Source organism: Bos grunniens, chromosome 12 (genome assembly GCF_055505025.1).
Source record: "Bos grunniens cultivar Pamir isolate PY7600 chromosome 12, Bosgru_T2T1.0, whole genome shotgun sequence".
NCBI lineage: Eukaryota > Metazoa > Chordata > Mammalia > Artiodactyla > Bovidae > Bos > Bos grunniens.
The window spans coordinates 16,991,359-17,010,735 of NC_141176.1; the positions used below are offsets into that span (position 1 = coordinate 16,991,359).

Here is a 19,377-nt window from a genome sequence, read left to right on the forward strand (position 1 = left end):
CAGCTTTTCTGAAAGCAATCTACGGTCATCTTTGAAGAGCTGACTTAGGGATGCACTTTCAGTGACATGATAGAAGCCAGAATTTCCCCTCCACGCTCAGATAGATAACGCTTGGGAGTAGGTAGTGCATATCATCACTTAGTTCTTAATCCAGGCTGATGGAAAAACCGCAGCCAACAAAATCATTAACCTGTGCTTGTTTATACCATGTAAAGCAATTCTGTCTTGTTACTTGAAACAGAGTATTCAAGTTTAATGAAAGGATTGTGAAACCTGGAGTGTAGATGAAAGCTTGGAATAGAAGCAGTGGAAAAATTAGAGGAGGAGTCTGGAATAATACCAAGGATGACCAAGCCCTTTCCTGGATTCAGCTGATCATTCGTCCACACAATGCAGAATAATTGAAAACATAATTTTCTCTAGAATATTTGAATCAAGCTTTTCATGTAAAGTCAGAATTTCCTGTTTTTGTGAGTGGTGAATGAATTATTTGGGATAAATAAACTATTTGATTCAAACATGAGAAGCCCGATATGGCAGTCTGTACTAGACACTCCATAAAGGCTTTCCCCCTTTCTCTTCTAGTGTTTCTAAGACCACAGAGAAATTTGGAATCTATAGACCCACAGTTTACGATTCGGAGGAAAATGGAACAGATGAGAGAAGAAAAAGAACTGGTGGAACAACTCCGAGAGGTACCGGGAAACGTTGTATTACTGAATAATAATTTCCAGCGTTGAAGCAGCATTCCGTATTTTTAAAAAGTAGATTTTGAAATACTTCAAACAGACCTGGTTTCAAATCTAGCCAACTCGCCTACTGACTGTCTGCTACTGGGCAAGTCACTTAACATCTCTGAGTTTGAGTTTTTTCATATATTAAAACAGTAGTTCCCATCTACCTTTGTGGGATTTTGTGAGGAATCTATGAGGTAATATAAGTAGAAATACGTAATACCTATGTATAAAAGTTAAAACTTGTAAAAATGCATTGTTATTAATTTATTTAATAAGATTACGTGACTTTAAAGGATGTTTATAGTTATCCCTACTAGGCAGAATTTTCCAATGTCATATAATAGGCAAACCATTTGAGTTCCTACCAAGAGTGAAGTCTTGTGCTGGGCGCTAGGGGAGCTTTTAAGCTTGGTGATGGCAGGAGCCATGGCTGTCTTATTCCATGTTGTAATTCTATCCCCAGCACAGCTCCTGGTGGCAACTGTGTATATATTTGTCTACCCTCATGGTCTTTGTGTCTAATTAGGAGGATCTCACGTAAGTATGTGGAAGGTCAAACGGCAGGCCAAGGATCAGTTACCAAAGAACTCACTGATATTAGTTATTAAAGGCAGCATATCGTGCTTTACTACATAAGTTCTTTTATATTCAAAGAGAAGTACCATAGCCATTAATTAGAAGAATATAGGAAGCTTCTTGAAGAGGTGGATTTTATACTATATCTTCTTCTTTCACTGCTGCTGCTGCTGCTGCTAAGTTGCTTCAGTCGTGTCTGACTCTCTGTGACCCCATGGACTGCAGCCTACCAGGCTTCTCCGTCCATGAGATTCTCCAGGCAAGAACACTGGAGTGGGTTGCCATTTCCTTCTCCACTAGCAAATGGTTATTGACTGCTGCTCTGTGCCAGGCCGTATGGTCTAGGTGATGGAGAGACAAAAGAACAAAAAGGTCTCTGCTTTCATGAGGCCTGTAGTCTATTGAGAAGAGAGAATAAGTAAGAAGGAAACAAATAAATATACAACTTCAAATAACAGTGAGTTTTACAAATGAGCAATGAATTCTATAAGTAAAATTAAAGCTGAATTTAAGGAAGGTCAGAATCTTTTTTTGTTGTAGATGATACTTCATATATATGGTTATATAAGTCGCTCAGTCATGTCTGACTCTTTGCGACCCCGTAGACTGTAGCCCGCCAGGCTCCTCTGTCCATGGGAATCTCCAGGCAAGAATACTGGACTGGGTTGCCATTTCCTTCTCCAGGGGATCTTCCCAACCCAGGGATCGAACCTGGGTCTCCTGCATTGCAGGCAGATGCCTTATCCTCTGAGCCACCAGGGAAGCCCCAAAAGTATATATATAGCAGGTAGTCCGGAGGAAAGAGATAAAAACCCGCAAACTCCTCACCACCACTTTAAGCCGCTGTGGTTGACTCAGCAGTCACATCGGACAAGTCAGACCTCGGTCGTTTGCCTCGAGTATTTGGGTGTGCTGTAAACTTGGGAGGCGAACTTTCAGAGATACGTAAAAATAAGATGAGAAGTTGAGACAAGCCTCTCAAAGCGTGATATGATTTTATCTTAAAGCCTGGGTCATATTGATAGCTTATGTTTTAATTTAATTAGAGACTGAAAGCAAGGTTAGAAATAAAAAATCAGGTGTCTAGACACAGGACAGTTTTGAAAGAGAATTAGGCAACACTGTTACAGGCACTGATTTTCAAGTGCTTTACTTATTGCAAATCTCCAAATTAAGTCATCCTTTCTTACAGTGTTACCCAGTTATGAGGAGCTTTTGCTGTAAAGGAGAAATTTGTATTTGAAGTTTAAAAAATGGATTTTCCTGCTTTTGAGGAGATGGAGTAGATGTACTTTTCCCCATTCCTCTCACTAAGTACAACTAAAACCCTTGGCAATTATATATAAAATAAGCATAAGAGCACTCTGCAAGGTGGAGAGAATAATTCAGACCAGCTGGGCTCCTTGGGACTAGGAATGACTCGGTGCTGAGTCCAGTGGGTTTTCTTTTCTGCTTCATCTTTCTCAGACTTGGAGCTGAAGTAGCTGGAAACTGGAAATGCTCATGGGAACAGGTTTTTTTTTTTTTTTTTTAAAGTCCCAACAAAAGCCTGCTTACTTTACTCAGAGGACCAGAAAAAGGACAGCCTAGGGAGACAGAAAACTTTTACAATTTTTTTACATTTACAACATCTACAACAATAAATGCCCTACTCCAGCTACAGGAAACCTGTGGCCCCAACCCTACCCATGCCTGCAAAGATGGAATAGGCAGCTGACTTTCACCTCTGCAGGGATGATATCAGAGAAGGCCAAGTTGGGAGCCAGGAATTTCATCCCTACTAACTAAAAACAATCCCATCCCCTCCCATGGTGACCGTGGAACCTATACACGGGGAGCCTGGATTTCAATCCCAGTCCCAGTGAACTGACACCAAGTGGCAATCTGCGTTTACACAGCAACAGCAAGGTGGTGCCTTCCCACTCCCTGCCAGAGTAGTGTCCAAAATAGCTAGCCAAAAGAGAAGTTTAAATAGGGTCCAAAGTCTCATAACGTAATACCAGAAATGTCCAGTTTTCAACCAGAAAAAAAAAAAAAAAATCATTCATTGTACCAAGAACCAAAATGAATGTGAAAAGGTAATCAGTAGATGACAGCACTGTTACGGCAGAGATGTTAGAATTATCTGACAAAGATTTTACGGCACTCACCGTGAAGTTTCTTCCACAAGTAGTTATGAACAAGGCTGAAACAAAGGGAAAAAATTGAATGCCTCAGCAGAGGAATAGATAATCTTAGCAAAGAAACAGAAGACATAAAGAAGGACCAATGGAAATTTAGAACTGGGAAATACATTATCTGCAGTGAGAAGCCCAGGGGATGGGCTCAACAGCATCACAAAGCATCAGTGAACTGTAGGAGAGAACAACAGGGATTACCTAGTCTGGGCAGCAGAGAGAGAAAAAACAGACTGAAAATAAGTGAGCAGAGCCTCAGGGACCTTTGGGAGTTACTGTAACAGATGATCTGCATTCTTGTCCTGGGAGTCCTGGAAGGGGAGGAGAAGAGAGCAGGGACAAAGAGGTTCTTGAGGGTGGGAGGAAGTGGGTGTGACTGCAAAAGGGCAACACGAGGGATCCCTGTAGTGAGAGAGATGTTCTATCCATGTCAGTGTCCCGGCTGTGTAGGTGCTTTTGCAGGTTGCTCCTTAGAAGGAAACAGGGTAAAGTGTACCTGAGATCTCTCTGTATTACTTCTTATAACTGCATATGAATTTATAATGACCTCAAAATAAAACATTGCATTTTTTTTAAGAAGGGAGAAAAATTGCTTTTTCAATGAAAGCATAATCTGAGAAAAACACCCCTAATCTCTCTTCTGCCCTCTGCAGGCTACCTGAGATACATTATCCGAAATAATAAGTTTGGGTTGGATTTGGGTTTTGCATTTGATTTTTGTTTATGTTTACTTATTTTATTTACTTTTTGTTAAAATATAGTTGACTTACAGTATGATTTTAGTTTCATGTGTACAGCATATTGATTTGCTATTTTTGTACATTGCAAAACAGTCACCACCGATTTGGCTTTTATTTGTCAGCTTATTCTGGTTTTCTATTTTAATTGCTAAGCCTGAGGCAATATTGAACTCAAGAAGTGATTCCATTATTTTAAAAATTCAACTGATTAAAAATTTTTAGCATAACTGAATTTATTTTTCTACAGAGGGATTTTTATTTAATATCTTTTGAAAGGTTTAAATCATGTCAGTGTTTTCCAGGTGTTCTTATCCTTTATAGTGAAACTTAAACCTCAGTTCATAAATACTCATAACTGTATTTTACCCTCAGTTGCCTGAGAGCAATTGACTTCCTTTTGATCTCTTTTCAGAGCATCGAGATGAGACTCAAGGTCAGCCTGCATGAAGACCTGGGGGCCGCCCTCATGGATGGCGTTGTCCTCTGCCATTTGGTCAACCACATCCGCCCGCGATCCGTCGCAAGCATCCATGTCCCCTCACCAGCAGTTGTAAGTAACACCATTTAAGGAAAACTAACTCTTACATAAAAGAAACTCCTTTGGAACAGGACTGCTGGTTAAAGACACTGATGGGGATCACCAGGACCCTGTTCAAATCCTCTCTTTTCGGCCTCAAACAACTTGAAAGAGCAGAAAAGGAATAGCGTGTCTGTTTTGTCTTTGGGGATTTTTTGGCCATGCTGTAGGGCATGCAGGATTTTTAGTTCCCTGACCAGGGATTGAACCTGTGCTCCCTGCAGTGGAAGTGTGGAGCCCTAACTAGTGGACTGCTAGAGAATCCCAGGGATAGCATTTCTGAATGAAGCAACATTTTTACTATAAAAAGGGAAACTATTTCAAGTAAATATGTAAATGAGAGAAAATGAACTAGTTTCAAATATAAAGCAAATCATGTTAAAGAAATGAGTGCCCTGCTCGCTAACTTTAAGACTGTAGAGACAGAGATTTATTCCTCACAAGCATTTATTTAAGCAATGAGAAGTCCTTTCGGAAAACATTTTTTGTTTGGTAGGTTCTCTTCTAATGGAATCTATTATTTTATAATTATTGAGGATTTTAGGATCACTCTGAAAAGATGTAGGTTCTGAGTAAAATATCATTAGTAACCTGTCAGGCCAGAGGTTGGTTAGCTGGTCATTAATTCAGTAATTCCTTGACTGCTAGCTGTGCTCAAGGGTCGGTTGGAGATACCAAGGAAACGGAAAAGATCAGAAAGAGTGAGTGAAAAAAAATCCTTGTCTCACTGTTGAGGAGATAAAGCCAGCACTAAAATCTTTTCCCTGTACTTCATGGAGCATGTTACCATCAAGAAGAGAGAAATCAAAGATAAGCTTGTCTTTGAAGCCCACGCAGGGTTCATTGGACAAGTAGAGAAGAACTTCTATCCACACTATTGCTGTTAGATGAAGCAGAAGAGTTTAGGGGCTAAGACTGTAGTGTTGGGATTCCAATTCCACATGGGTATGAGCCACACGACTTTGGGAAAGTTATTTAACCTCTCTTGAACTTGATTGGCTCTTCTCTGTCACAGAACTGCTCTCATGAGGATGAAACGAGGTCCCGTACATGATAAACACGGGAATGAATGCAAGCCACTGTGATCACTAGTGTTTGTGAGCAGATTTGCAAAAGTCAGAGCTCCCAACCTCAAGGCACAGTGTTCATAAAAGGTCGCACAAGGAGTGTGTGGGATGAAAGCCTCATGTGAGGCTGCCCACTCCCGACGCCTCAAGGAAGGTGTCTCAGTGGTACTATTTGTTTTACTTTCTTTTCTCTTCACAGTAGGAAAAATAAGCTGATGATCCCGTTTCACCTCTCAGTTTTCTTTCTATACAGTTAAACATAATTTTTGCTTCCCAAAGACTGACCACATTTTGGCTTCAGAAAACACAGGGGAAAAACAGACCAATTTGTCTTATGACTTAAATCTGCTTTATCTGCCTTAGTTTGGACAGTAAATTCTGTCCTGTAATCTAATATGCAAAAGTTTTCAAGTCCAGACAGCTATAAAGTTTGAACTGTGTACCAAATTCTCATTCAGTAATTTTCCTCAAATTATAAGAAAGAAACTATCATTCTTCAGCTCCCAATTTAAATATACAATAATTGTTTTATAAGGTATAAGAGACACTATGAATCATGTATCTATACACATTTACATATTTTGTCAGTTCTTCAGGGGAAAAAAATGCTACATTCTTTGGTTTTCACTTTTTTTTTTTTTCAAATAAAAAAATTTCAATTGAAAATGTCATGTGAAATAATGCCTGATTAGAAAAAAAGAGATAATGGAGAAATGCAGGAGGAAGATAAATAATGTCTTATCCCACTCCCTAAAGACAACCACTGTTTACGTCTTGGCTTTCCTCCAACATAGAAGTTGTTTTGAATTGTGAGCTTCACATATATACTGTTTAGTAGTTTTTAAAATTTATGGAAACCTAAGTATCTCCCTGAGTCATTAAAGTTCCTCATAACCATGTATTTTAATAACTGTAAAATGTTTTGTGCTTAGTCGCTCAGTCGTGTCTGACTTTTTGCAATTTGCAACTCCATGGACTGTAGACCCCCAGGCTCCTCTGTCCATGGGGATTCTCCAGGCAAGAATACTGGAGTGGGTAGCCATGCCCTGCTTCAGGGGATCTTCCCAACCCAGGGATCAAACCCAGGTCTCCTGCATTGCTGGAGGATTCTTTAGTTTTCCTTTTTAGAAATGTTTCTGAATTTAGTCCACTTCTTAGAAATTCTTCACTGAGCATCTTGAGCCCCCACTGACCAGACCCAGCTGTGCTGTAGCCGTAGAACCTGGTCTGCTTCTTCTGTGCCTTCACTCTCCACTCCCGTGTTTGCACAAGCTGCTCATTCTAACCTAGAAGACTGCTCCCCACCGTGCCTCTAAATTTCTTCATCTAGAGACATCAGCAGCCTTCTAATAAAACCCGTTGCTCTGGGGAGAAAGACAGTCATTAGCCTGGTGAATCAACCCTTAATATAGAAATATATTTGCTCATGGGAAAAGGTGATGTTTATGGTGTGCTTTTGGAGAAGGCAGTGGCACCCCACTCCAGTACTCCTGACTGGAAAATCCCATGGACGGAGGAGCCTGGTGGGCTGCAGTCCATGGGGTCGCGAAGAGTTGGGCACAACTAAGCGACTTCACTTTCACTCTTCACTTTCATGCATTGGAGAAGGAAATGGCAACCCACTCCTGTTCTTGCCTGGAGAATCCCAGGGATGGCGGAGCCTGGTGGGCTGCTGTCTATGGGGTCGCACAGAATTGGACACGACTGAAGCGACTTAGCAGCAGCAGCATGGTGTGCTTTTAAGTAAACTAAAGCAGGTTACACAGCAGTATGATCTTATAAAAATAGCGTGTATGTGTGTGTATCCACATGTATACATTCACATACATGTGCAGAAATTTTGCACATGTATGCAAATATGCAGAAAGTCTACATATAAACACATATCTGTGTGTGTACACACCTGTTATATCACACATGTACCTACACAGTGTCTAGAAAAATATAATCCATATATTAACAGCTGTTCAGATGGATTGTTCCTGGATAATTTTTTTATTGTCTTCTATTTGTTTATGTATTATTTTTCTCCAATAAACACGTATTACTTGTGGCATTTAGAAAGCTCAAAATTTAACCTGTTATTTCAATTATTCCTCTTAATAACTAATTATTTTTGAATGTTGCATTTATAGCCTAAACTTAGCATGGCCAAATGCAGAAGAAACGTGGAAAACTTTTTGGAAGCCTGCCGAAAATTAGGAGTACCAGAGGTAACATCAAACTTAGTTCCAATCACTATGTTTTAGTAACGGTTTTATTTAATGTATGTTTGAACCCACTGAATAGGAATACTCCTTTGTCCCTCCTTTTTTGTGTCAGTCTTTCTTGAGGAATGATACGAATAAGTTATAAAATTTTAGTTGAAATTACTCTATTGCAGTGAAATAAAAATGGCTTAAAATGGTATGGTCAATTCTGAGGAAAAGGGGAACATTAAGATTTTGAAATAAATGAGAAATTCCAAACTTAAAAAATGATTAGCATGATTCTCCACTCAGAGAGCAGCAATTGCTGAAGCTTCAGGGAGCCTTCTGTGGGGTTACATAGGGTAGAATTTTGGAGATGATGTTTTTCCTTATCCAGAGTTCTTAAGCAGAGCAGATCTGTAGTTGACTTTTCACACCCTGTGGTTTTGGGGTATGTAGATCAAAATAATCAGCATTAATTGAAAATATTATAATTATTGTTCTTATCATTAATCATTACCAATAGAAGTGTTTGTATATTATTTTATAGTTTGTTAACTGTTGCACTTATGATTTCCCCTTTAGTCCACTAAAGTAGCATAAAATGATTTCTTAGGGAGATAAAAGCCAGTCCACTCAATTTGGGTGTAATTTGACAGACTTTTCATCATTGTAATAAACAGAAATGGACAGAAATTACATTTCTTAAATGTTCCAGGATAAAGTAATTACAAATGCTAGAACATTTTTGAGCATGTGAAGGAATTATATTTTCATGTAATTCTACTCAGAGATAACAGTTAGTTATTGGAATTAGGGTTTTTTCCCTTTTCCTCCCTTTATTCCTTCCTATTTTTCAACTTGGTGAGGTTTGAAGGTGAGGGTTAGCAGTGGGCTTCTAATCTTATGTGAGGAAAAAGGGAAAAATTTTAAAGCATCTTTAAATCAAATCTGTATCAATTAAAAGAACCTTGCAAATTCATTTTGTAAAAGAGTATAATCTTTATATAATGTACTAAATGCCTTTATGATCTATCCAGATGTCTTTCAGCAGTGTTAATCTGTGTGTCTATATTGTATGTGTATATTTTACTATTGCACATACATTCCTGGCTACAAATGTTTGTGAAATTCTCATACATGTACCTCTTTTAATCATTTGATTCCATCATGGGTTAATAAGATTTCCCATGTGTGAATCAAAATTATCATACCAAGTTTCAGACTGTAAATTATTCGTGTCTGTACTCGAAAGCACTGATGAGTTATCACCTAATTCCCTGTGATATTTTAAAACTCATCAGCGTTTTCTTGGCTTACAGTGATACAAAATGAAATGGGAATGCCCTTAACTATTTATTGTGAGTAAAGGTTGATAATTATGGTTTCCTTTTAAAGTGAGGGAAAGGAAATTAAATTAGCATCAAAATGCAGAGAAAATTTTATCATAATTTCTGAATTATGCCGCTAGCACTAACAGGCAACTGATAATTCCTGAGATGATTGAATTGCAAGGAGTAAATCGTCTTTTTTTGCCAGTATTTCACTTAACTATGCTTAGTAAGAAATGCATCATTAAGGCTATTTTTGAAATTATTTTTTTAAGATTTGAGATGATTTTCAAGTTCACATGGTATATGTGTGTATGTGATTGTGTATACATCTATCTGTATCCATCCTGATGGATAATTGAACAGCATTTTACTTGTAACTGGAGTAATAATACATTAAGTTCATTGCTACTAGCAAAAGTCTATTGGCGGGCTAGCAGTTGTACTTCTTTAATAAGATATGTTAAAGGGAGGGAGGAATATTCTGATGGAAACCAGAAATTGCCAATTGGAGGGCAATTGGCAGATCTTCTGTACACATAAAGGAACATGTTTTCATCTCTTGGAATGAATGAGGAATAAATTATTGGAAATAAGGAAATGTTTTCATCTAGTAATATGATACTAAGTTGGGGGAGGGTTGGAATGACTCCTTCCCACTTAGATAAGGATCCTTCTTCCGCTGTTTAAGATGGTTGATGAATTGCAGTGTGTATGTGGCACACTGCAGTTCATGATTTATAGTGAAAAGGAAGTTATATCCCGAATCTAGTTGCAGAAATTTTCCCTGGCAATCAGGTATTTTAAAAGGCTGGTACTTAAGAGCAGAGGACCTTTAACATTACGTTTTCTTTTTGGTTTCAAACTTAATACTTGGGTAAGAAAATATTCACTGATTGCCCAGTAGCTTAATGAATTCCTCCTAATGTGCAAGCTTGTCCTCTCTTCTCCATTCATAACTTATCTACATAAACATACCCAGAAGTCACAAAGATTGGGAATTCTGTATTTTTTAAGCTAAATATCTAATTGGCAATGATAAACCATCCTGTAGAGACTGAAAAGCCACAGCTGTGCTCTAGCCCGAGTTTGTTGCCCTTTGTAATAGAATTACAGTTTGAAACTACAAACCAAAGTCAGGGTCGGCAGCTTATTCACTTTTATTAGGTTCATCTGGGTGGAATGTGGTTGCTGAGAAGTTAAAACTATTGCACATAAAGCAATACAGTGGGAAGAAAGCAATTTTTAAACTGTTCCACTTGTTATAGTTTATTATATTTTCTTTCGAAGTCTCCAGGGACACAGTCCCAAGTATCTGCCTCAGGGTTGGTCAAGGTTCATGAAGCATTTTATTGTGTGTTCAGTGGAGTGGCTTACCTATAAATGTGGCTTCTTCAAATTGGCTGCCTTCAGAATTGCAGACAGCGTGAGCCTAGTATCTCTGCAGAAGGCTAGAGTATGTAGTAGATGTGTACGGTGACTCTAGACGTCTGTTATTTGTGACGTTTGGATAAGGCTGGACCTATACGTTTCCGAGTCTAGGGCACAGTTAGGATTTGGCACAATTGATGCCAATGATAGGAGTTGACATCACAGAAAGTAGTTGGTGTTGGAGTTCTGGAGAAATTCTATTAGGGTTACACCTGGCATATTTGCCGTCTCTGAGGGATTCTGGGATGAGGTAGAGGTTTGCTAATGAGAATGCCAAGGAAAGATCCTTAAAAACAAATTGGAAATGTCCCTCCCTGGCAAGTTTCTTTCCTGGTGGCAGAGTTAATATTTCTTCAGGTAGTTATTTCAGCCTGGGTCACTTCTCTTCCTGCTTCCCTTCTCTTCCTGCTTCCCTGTGCCTTAGGTTTTTGTTTTTGATTTTGTTTTCTTTTGTTTGGGGCCAATTCCCCAACTAAAGGGACAGCACCTGGAAGGCAGGGCGTGAGGGTGAATGCAGAGGATCTGTGAGCAGAGTGAGGGACACGAGGGGTTTAGGATAAATTAGCCGCACCTGTGTCGTTAACTGGTTATGTGCCCGGAGGCGAGCCTGTGGCAGCCTAGAGCCATTAAAGCCATTCGCTGAGAACTTCTTACACCTGCCTCCTCTTCTTGAATGCTCACTGTTGAGGATTAGAAGTATTTTATTACCATACAATGAAGAAAATGAGGTCCAGAGAGGTTACACAATTTCCTAACCTCACATTTGCAGCTGGGAGGCAGCGGAGCTGGCTTTTGAACCCAGGTCTGTCGGGTTCAAAAGCATCAAGCGCCTGCCTTCTTTCTGGCATACATGGAGGGTCTCTTTGATGGAGTTCCCCTGCTCTGCAGACTGCAGGTGTTGGACTTAAGCGATAGATTAAGCCACATTCTCCAGAGCCCTGGATCTTTCCAAGGCCCCACCCAGGAGGCGAGGAAAGCCACATGGGGAGGTTACAGATCGTAACTGCCGCCTTGCTTCAGCTACAGCAGTTTCTCCCTTGCCTGTGGCATATACTGACTTTCCAGTTAAGACTTCCTTTGGGGGACAAGTGTTCTATTGCTAATTATAGTTTGAAAATCACTGAACCCTTAAGGTTTCTTTTAGCCAATAATCCATGGATGCTCTGCAGCCACATGATTTCAGAATTGTTCCAGTTGCTTTCCACCATCAGCTGCTCAGCTGCAGGAAAATTACCTCATGGAAATCTGGGAATTGGGAGATTTTGCTGGCTCCATCCCAAAGACACCAGTAATGTTGATGCCAGTCAGACTGTGTGCTGTCTCTGACCTCTGGTGCAAGTGTTAACTTGATCTTGAACACAGGCTTACCCTTGGTGGGCTTCCAAGTTCTTCAGAATATACTTTCAATCACCAAAAATCTGACTTCAATTAAGCCTCCGGGTCATGAGGCATTTTATGAACATATTGAGGCTTTCTTTGCCTTTTCTGAGTCATCTTGGTCATTCCTGGTCTCTGACCTTGATGTGGAGAATTCACAGTTGGCTACTGGAGGGTTCTCAAGTTTATCCAAACTTAGGGCTGTTTTAGGACTCCTACTAGTCTCAGGTCAAGAGAAATCTCTCATTTGTGAAGCATCAAAAATACTAGAAAATATTTTTTTTCTTACCAGGGAATGTTTCACCTTGATTTTTTTGGGGGGTGGGGGTTGTGGAGAGGGAGACACTGAAATATTTATCTGGAGAGAGATCCCGTGGTCTCTTTGTCTGAGGGAAACAGCCTTGTCTTTTTCTGAAAGATATTGCCCTAGTCTCTCAGCCTGCTGGGAAGCACCCATGTCTGTGTCTGAGAGAGAAACTGTGGTCTTTCTCTGAGAAAGGTCACTTAAGTCTCTGAATAAGGGGAGATGCTCTGGTCTTTCCTGGGAGAAGTCTGAGGGGGAGACACCCTGGCCTTTCTCTGGGAAAAGCTACCCAGGTCTCTGTGGGGAGATGCCTTGGTCTTTTCTCTGGAGGATGTTGCCTAGGACTCTGACTGAGAGGAGATGGCGTGGATTTTCTGTGGGACATGTCACTCAAGTCTCTGAGGGGAGGTGCCAGGTCTTTCTCTGGGAGAAGTCACTCAGGTCTCTGAGGAGAGGCGCCCTAGTCTTTCCTAAAGAAGTTGCTCAGGTCTCTGTCTGAGGGGAGACACCCTAGTTTTTCTCTGGGAGAAATTGCCCAGGTCTCCCTATGAGGAGAGATGTCCTGGTATTTCTCTGAGAGAAGTCACTTAGATCTCTCTCTGAGGGGAGACACCCTGGTCTTTCTCTAGGAGAAGTCTCCCAACTCATTGTCTGAGGGGAGTCACACTGGTTTTTCTCTGAGAGAAGTCACTTAGGTCTCTGTCTGAGGGGAGAAGCGTCCTGGTCTATCTCTGGTAGAAATCACGTGGGTCTCTCTCTGAGGGGGACAGCCTGGTCTTTCTCTGGGAGAAGTTGCCCAGCTCTCTGTCTGAGGAGAGATGCCCTGGTTTTTTCTCTGAAAGGAGTCACTTAGGTCTCTGATTAAACAGAGAAGCTCTGGTCTTTCCTGGGAGAAGTCGCTCAGGTCTCAGACTGAGGGGAGAAGCCTTGGTCTTTCTCTGGGAAAAGCCACTCAGGTCTCTGAGGGGAGAAGCCCTGGTCTTTCTCCGGGAGAAGTTGCTCAGGTGTCTCTGTGAGTGGAGTCACCCTGGCTTTTTTTATGGAAGGAGTGCTTGGGTTTCTGAGGGGAACTGCCCTGGTCTTTCTCTGGGAGAAATCCCTTAGGACAAACCCTGGTGATTCCTGGGAGGAGTCACTCAGGCGTCTCTCTGAGTGGAGACATCCTGGTTTTTCTCTGGGAGAAGTTGCTTAGGTCTCTGAGGGGAGGCTCCCTGGTCATTCCTGGGAGAAGTCACCCAACTCTCTGTCCAGGGGAGATGCCCTGGTTTTTCTCTGAGAGAAGTCACCCAGATCTCTTCATGAAGGGAGATGCCCTGCTTTTTTTTTTTTTTCTGGAAAGAGTCCCTCAGGTCTCTGAGGGGAGACACCCTGGTCTTTCCCTGGGAGAAGTCCCTCAGGTCTCTGACTGAGGGGAGATGCCCTAGTTTTTCTCTGGGAGAAGTCTCCCAGGTCTCTGACTGAGGGGAGACACCCTGGTGGGCTTTCTCTGGGAGAAACTGCTTGGGTCTCTGACAATTGGAAAAACCCTGGTCATACCTGGGAGAGGTCGCCCAACTCACTGTCTGAGGGGAGATGCCCTGGTCTTTCTCCGAGAGAAGTCTCTCAGGTCTCTGACTGAGGGGAGACATCCTGGTCTTTCTCTGGGACAAGCTGCTTGGGTCTCTGACAAGGGGAAAAGCCCTGGCCATTCCTAGGAGAAGTCGCCCAACTCACTGTATGAGGGGAGATGCCCTGGTCTTTCTCTGAGAGAAGTCTCTCAGGTGTCTCTGAGTGGAGATGTCCTGTTTTTTGTTTTTGTTTTTTTTTTAATTGAAGGAGTGCTTGGGTCTCTGACAGAGTGGAGACACCCTGGTCTTTCTCTGGGAGAAGTTGCTCAGGATTCTGTTTGGGGGGCGAAGCCCTGGTCTTTTTCTGAGAGAAGTCACTCACATTTCTGAGCAAAGAAGACTCACTCTTTCTCTGGGTCAAGACACTCAGATCTCTGACTGAAAGGAGATGCCCTGTTCTTTTTCCGAGAGAAATAGCTCAAGTCTCAGTCTGAGGGGAGACACCCTGTTCTCTCCTGGGAAAGAACAGGTCTCTGTCAGGTGTCTGTCCAAGGTGAGACTCCCTGGTCTTTCTTGAGAGAAGTCACCAAATTTTCCGAGGGGATTGCCCTGGTCTTCTTCTGAGAGGAGTTACCCAGGTTTCTGTCTGAGGAGGGAACCCTTGGTCCTGTTGAGAATGGACACCTTGTTCTCTGTCTCTCCAATTTAAATGAGAAACCTTGGCCTCCAACCTCTTTGTGGACCAAGGTCCTTCATTTAACAGACCTGGTTCTCTTTAGAGGAAGAAGGAACTTGGAATTAAATGCACCTCGTTTTCTAACTGCCTAGCCCTTCCTATTCATTACTAACTCCAGGGAGAAAACAGGCAAGAGGATTAGGGCAGCAACTCCATATACTGTACAGGGCCTCTGTGCTGCCCAGGCAGGCAGAGAGGGGTCCTTGCTGGCCTGTGGGAGGGGAATGTTTTCATTCCATGTCCACAAGGCAAGTCACTTGGTGTCCATCCTCTGCATCAGCCAGATGAGTTAAAAATAAAATCCTAAAATGCACTGAGAAGTTAACGATGACTGCGTTGATACAAATGGAATTATGATTGAATCTTCTTGTCAGTACCTTTCATATTTGTATTTTTTTTCTTTTATATGAGGTATTATTTTTGAAAATAATTGTAAAACCTTTCCTACTTTACACCCGTTTTTGAGGGTTTAGGACACTATACATATAAAACTGATAAGAAATTTTTAATTGAAACACATTTTATATATTGAAGCTACCTTTTTTGTTTGTTTTAATCTTAAAATAGGAGGTTATGAGTTCCTTTGCCTCTTTGAGCCCAATGCCTCTTTTCTTCCCCAAATCAATGACTTTAGTGTCAATTTAAATCCTAACTAATAAACACTTTTAAGGGGTGGTGAGATTATTACAAGATTTATGTTTCTATTTGCATTGATTATCTCTGAGGTTGGATAACCAGAGGTCCAGGTCCCTGATTATACACCTGATTATATTAAAATCAGTTTTTAAATTCATAATTTATTAAATAGAGCTAATCTCTAGCTTGGAAAACCAGTCATCCCTTAATAGTTAGTAGGTGTTTATCACCGTTCAAGTAAGAATCCTCTCCCACTGGGTGTCTCCTGGTGGCAGAACAAAGTCTAGTCGGTGCTCTGACAGCCTTTCAGATATACATGGTTAAAAATAAATATTTTATTCCAAAAGCTTAAAATTACATTTCCAGATAAATTATCATACCAATATTAGAGTTACTCTCTAAGTGCATAAAATTGTTGATTAGTTATCATATCTGGGGGAAAACTCTGGAAACCTTTTCCTAATTCACTCTGCCAAATAATACCTTGTCAACTAAGACTTTAAATTTTCAGAATAACCATCAGTGTTCCTGTGCTAAAAATACTTTGTATTAATAAGTATACTGCCTTTAAAATTAAATGTAAATAAACAGTATATTCTAAATTTCTTAGAATTTAGTCTATTACACTCAGAATGCCTGTAAATTAAACCTTTTGCCAGATCCATCTATATATCTATTTGTATCTGTAGTATTTGGGGGAACCTGAGTTAATCTTTAATAGTAATTTTAGCCACACACATGTTGCCTTGTATCAGAACCAGTTAACCTCTAGTAATGGTGATTTCTGTTCACTATAACGGAAATTAGAATTTGCACTTGCCTCTGGGGACTCTTAAGTATATTAACTATGTTTTTCAAACACCTTGCAATAATTACTAGTGCTCTGTAAATATATGGTGAAGTTTGGCCTTTTAAAATTTCCTTCTCTTGTAGTGTTTTCTGATTTTAATTATAAGAAAAAATAAAGCATAATCTGTAAGTCCTTCTTATTAAGACTGAAATTGGGGAAGCACAAGGATCAGAAAACCCCCAGGTTCTCCTGGCAGTTTCAGCCCTGGTTCCCGTCACGGCATCCTTGAGGGGCTGACTTGATGGCTGTGAGCTGTGTAACTGGGGTGGAAGCAGAGGCGCCCGTACTCCACCCATTATGATTTTGCCTGTCAGCCAATCTTAGACCCATGCCTTTTTCTTCAGAGATTGTGATTTAATTTAAACCACCCGCCATGGACTGGCTAAAAACAGTTTTACCCACCGTAATCTAAATAAAACCCAGAATCTGTGGCATCATGAAAATTATTTCCAGAATGAGAAGAATGGTCTGTGTTGCCTACCCATGTGAGAAGTGTACTGTTGGATAAATACACTGGAAACCATAGACAATCTGAGTTCTTTGGTGGAGTTGCAGGAAAGCAGACCAGACATTTTCCATAGGGTTCTGGGAAATGTTTTGAAATACATACTGGAGATATATACTGCTTTTACCCATGGAAATACCCCTTTTGTGACAATCACATTTCAGTGTGCATATGCCTTCTGTCTCATGTTCATTTTGTTCAGAGTTCACTGATTAAGCACAACGTTGCAATAGAAAATTGTTATTGCAATAGGAAGCTACTTCTCCTAGATGTTTCCCCATCTGTTAATTCTTGAGTCCATCACTGTCCTAGTGAAATACATTCTATTAGTAGCCTGGTGGTTCAGATGGTAAAGAATCTGCCTGCACTGCGGGAGACCTGGGTTCAATCCCTGGGTCAGGAAGATCCCCTGGAGTAGGGAATGGCAACCCACTCCAGTGTTCTTGCCTGGAGAATCCCGTGGACAAAGGAGCCTGGCGAACTACAGTCCATGGGGTTGCAAAGAGTCAGACATGACTGAGCAAGTAACACACACACAGTAGCTGTTTTAATTCTTGAGAAAATAGCAGTGTTCACTTGATTCCTCCTAATGCACTGAGAAAAGATGCATGATCTGAATAGATATAACATGATTTGTTAATTCCCTTAAATGTCTTTTGTTAAGAGTATCTCTACCTTCATAAATTAAGATTGGGAGGTTTATAATCTTATTCAACCCATTTACACTGAGTTTGCCTCCTTACCAGGGGCCATCAAGCTAACTTCAGAATATATGAGAAAGACATAGTCTTTTAGAATCATCTTTCAGTTGCTCTGTGATTTGCCTCTGCTTAGCAGTGATGCTAAAACAGAGGGCAATGTTGTTGCAAAGTATATCATAAAATATATATTATATATATATTTAAATGCTTTGCCTAATTTGGACATAAAGCTGCATTTATGAAAGATATTACAAATATTTTCAAATATTTTCTTTTTCAATTTGGAAACAAAACCAGAACTTTGGTTTTATACTGACATATCAATTATAATTTTTAAGTTGAAACTGTGGTCAGGAATTCAGGGTATCAGAAAACCATTTTTTTCTTGAGAGCATTAGGCATCCAGAGGTCAACCAAGACTCAGCACCTAATTTTGCGTTTAGTTGAGAAAGGAAGAGTTCTGCCTCCTTGCATGGTGACTCTCACGTAGACAAAACCTGAAGGTCCATGCCCAAACCATACCTGTTGAGAGGTGAAGAAATCTACATAATAATGCTATACAGGAATGTACTGTTATTTAACTGCAGATCTAAGAAGCTCTGCTAGACTTTTGGTTTATGTCAGTAGCAAAAATGTGAAATTTAATGTACTTTTGGGGCACATGTAGGGATATAATTAGACCTAGCAATGCCCAGAGTTTATCAAAATTCTAAAAGAAAAACAAATTAGGTGCATTCATTACCTTTCAGAGAGAAATACTTTATATTCAGTCTTCATAGACCAGGATAATGGCTTAAATTTTAAAGTTTATATTTTTCCCTTTAGTAAGGCGAAGACCTAAATGTGTCCCAGGTGAAAAGCTCTTATTTTAATGCCATTGTTGACACATGAGAACACTTGAATATTAAAACTCTTTGAATACCAGAATGACATATAAATTACAGAACATTCTCTTCCTCACTAGCAAGATTGGGGGTAAAGAATTTCTTTGTCCTATTTGCATAGAAGTCCTTGGGAATGCTGCTTTTATTTTGTAATTAATTAAAAAAAAAAAAAAAAAAAACTTTGGTGAAACGGTTTTTACCTGCTTGAAATAAGGGGTTACTCTTGCCATTTGCTAGTAAGTAAAAATGTGTTCTTCTTTCCAGCCATTGTTCTGTGTATTTTTAATTGTATGCACTGTCTCTTTCTGTCCTGATGGCTGCCCCCGGAATAGGCTGACCTCTGCTCTCCGTATGACATCCTGCAGTTGGATTTTCGTCACATTCGAAAGACTGTTGACACTCTGCTGGCACTTGGGGAGAAACCCCCACAACCAACTTCTGCCCTCCGCTCCAGGGACCTTATAAGCTTCTGTCTTGTCCATATTCTCTTTATAGTGCTGATCTATATCACTTACCGCTGGAATGCTCTGCCTCCGTAACGCCTGCATGTGCATCCTTACGCTCTGGTCTGTCCCCTGCTCTGTGACAGGGTCCTTCCTCCCTCTGAGCCTTTGCCTTGCAAACTTCCATCCCTGTCATCTCTTCAGTAATCTCTCAAGTTTTGAAGCTGAACGTTTATACATCAGATTTTCCAGAAGCACAAACTTTATAGATTGCGGTTCCCATTAAATAATTTCACTTGCTGAGGAACAGTGAGGACTGGGTGTACGCACACCTCGTTTCCTCGTCCACGTAGTGCCAGCAGCAGTGCCAGCTATGCAGGGCCTCTTCTCTCTCCCAGTGAGCTTTGCTGCCCTGGGTAGAGCAGAAGTTTCCAGAACAGGAGCAAAGGGGATTTAGCGTATGAAAATCTTTCTATTGGGTCAGTATTGAAGTTGAATCCTAATTCAGGATTGGGCAGTTGAACTGTAGAGGGGCCACCTTGCCAAGAAGACAGAAAGCAAGCATTTGG

General features: G+C 40.6%; 1 protein-coding gene across 2 annotated transcripts in view; it reads left to right on the plus strand.

Moving 5' to 3' along the window:
• The window catches only part of LRCH1 (leucine rich repeats and calponin homology domain containing 1), a 215,336-nt gene that overhangs the window by 185,495 nt on the left and 10,464 nt on the right, over positions 1 to 19,377 (plus strand). For both annotated transcript variants that reach the window (XM_086328954.1, XM_086328955.1), the window contains exons 16-18: positions 586 to 695; positions 4,643 to 4,780; positions 8,010 to 8,087. In XM_086328954.1, coding sequence (XP_086185080.1) covers positions 586 to 695; positions 4,643 to 4,780; positions 8,010 to 8,087 — 326 coding nt within the window. The remainder of the gene's footprint in view (positions 1 to 585; positions 696 to 4,642; positions 4,781 to 8,009; positions 8,088 to 19,377) is intronic.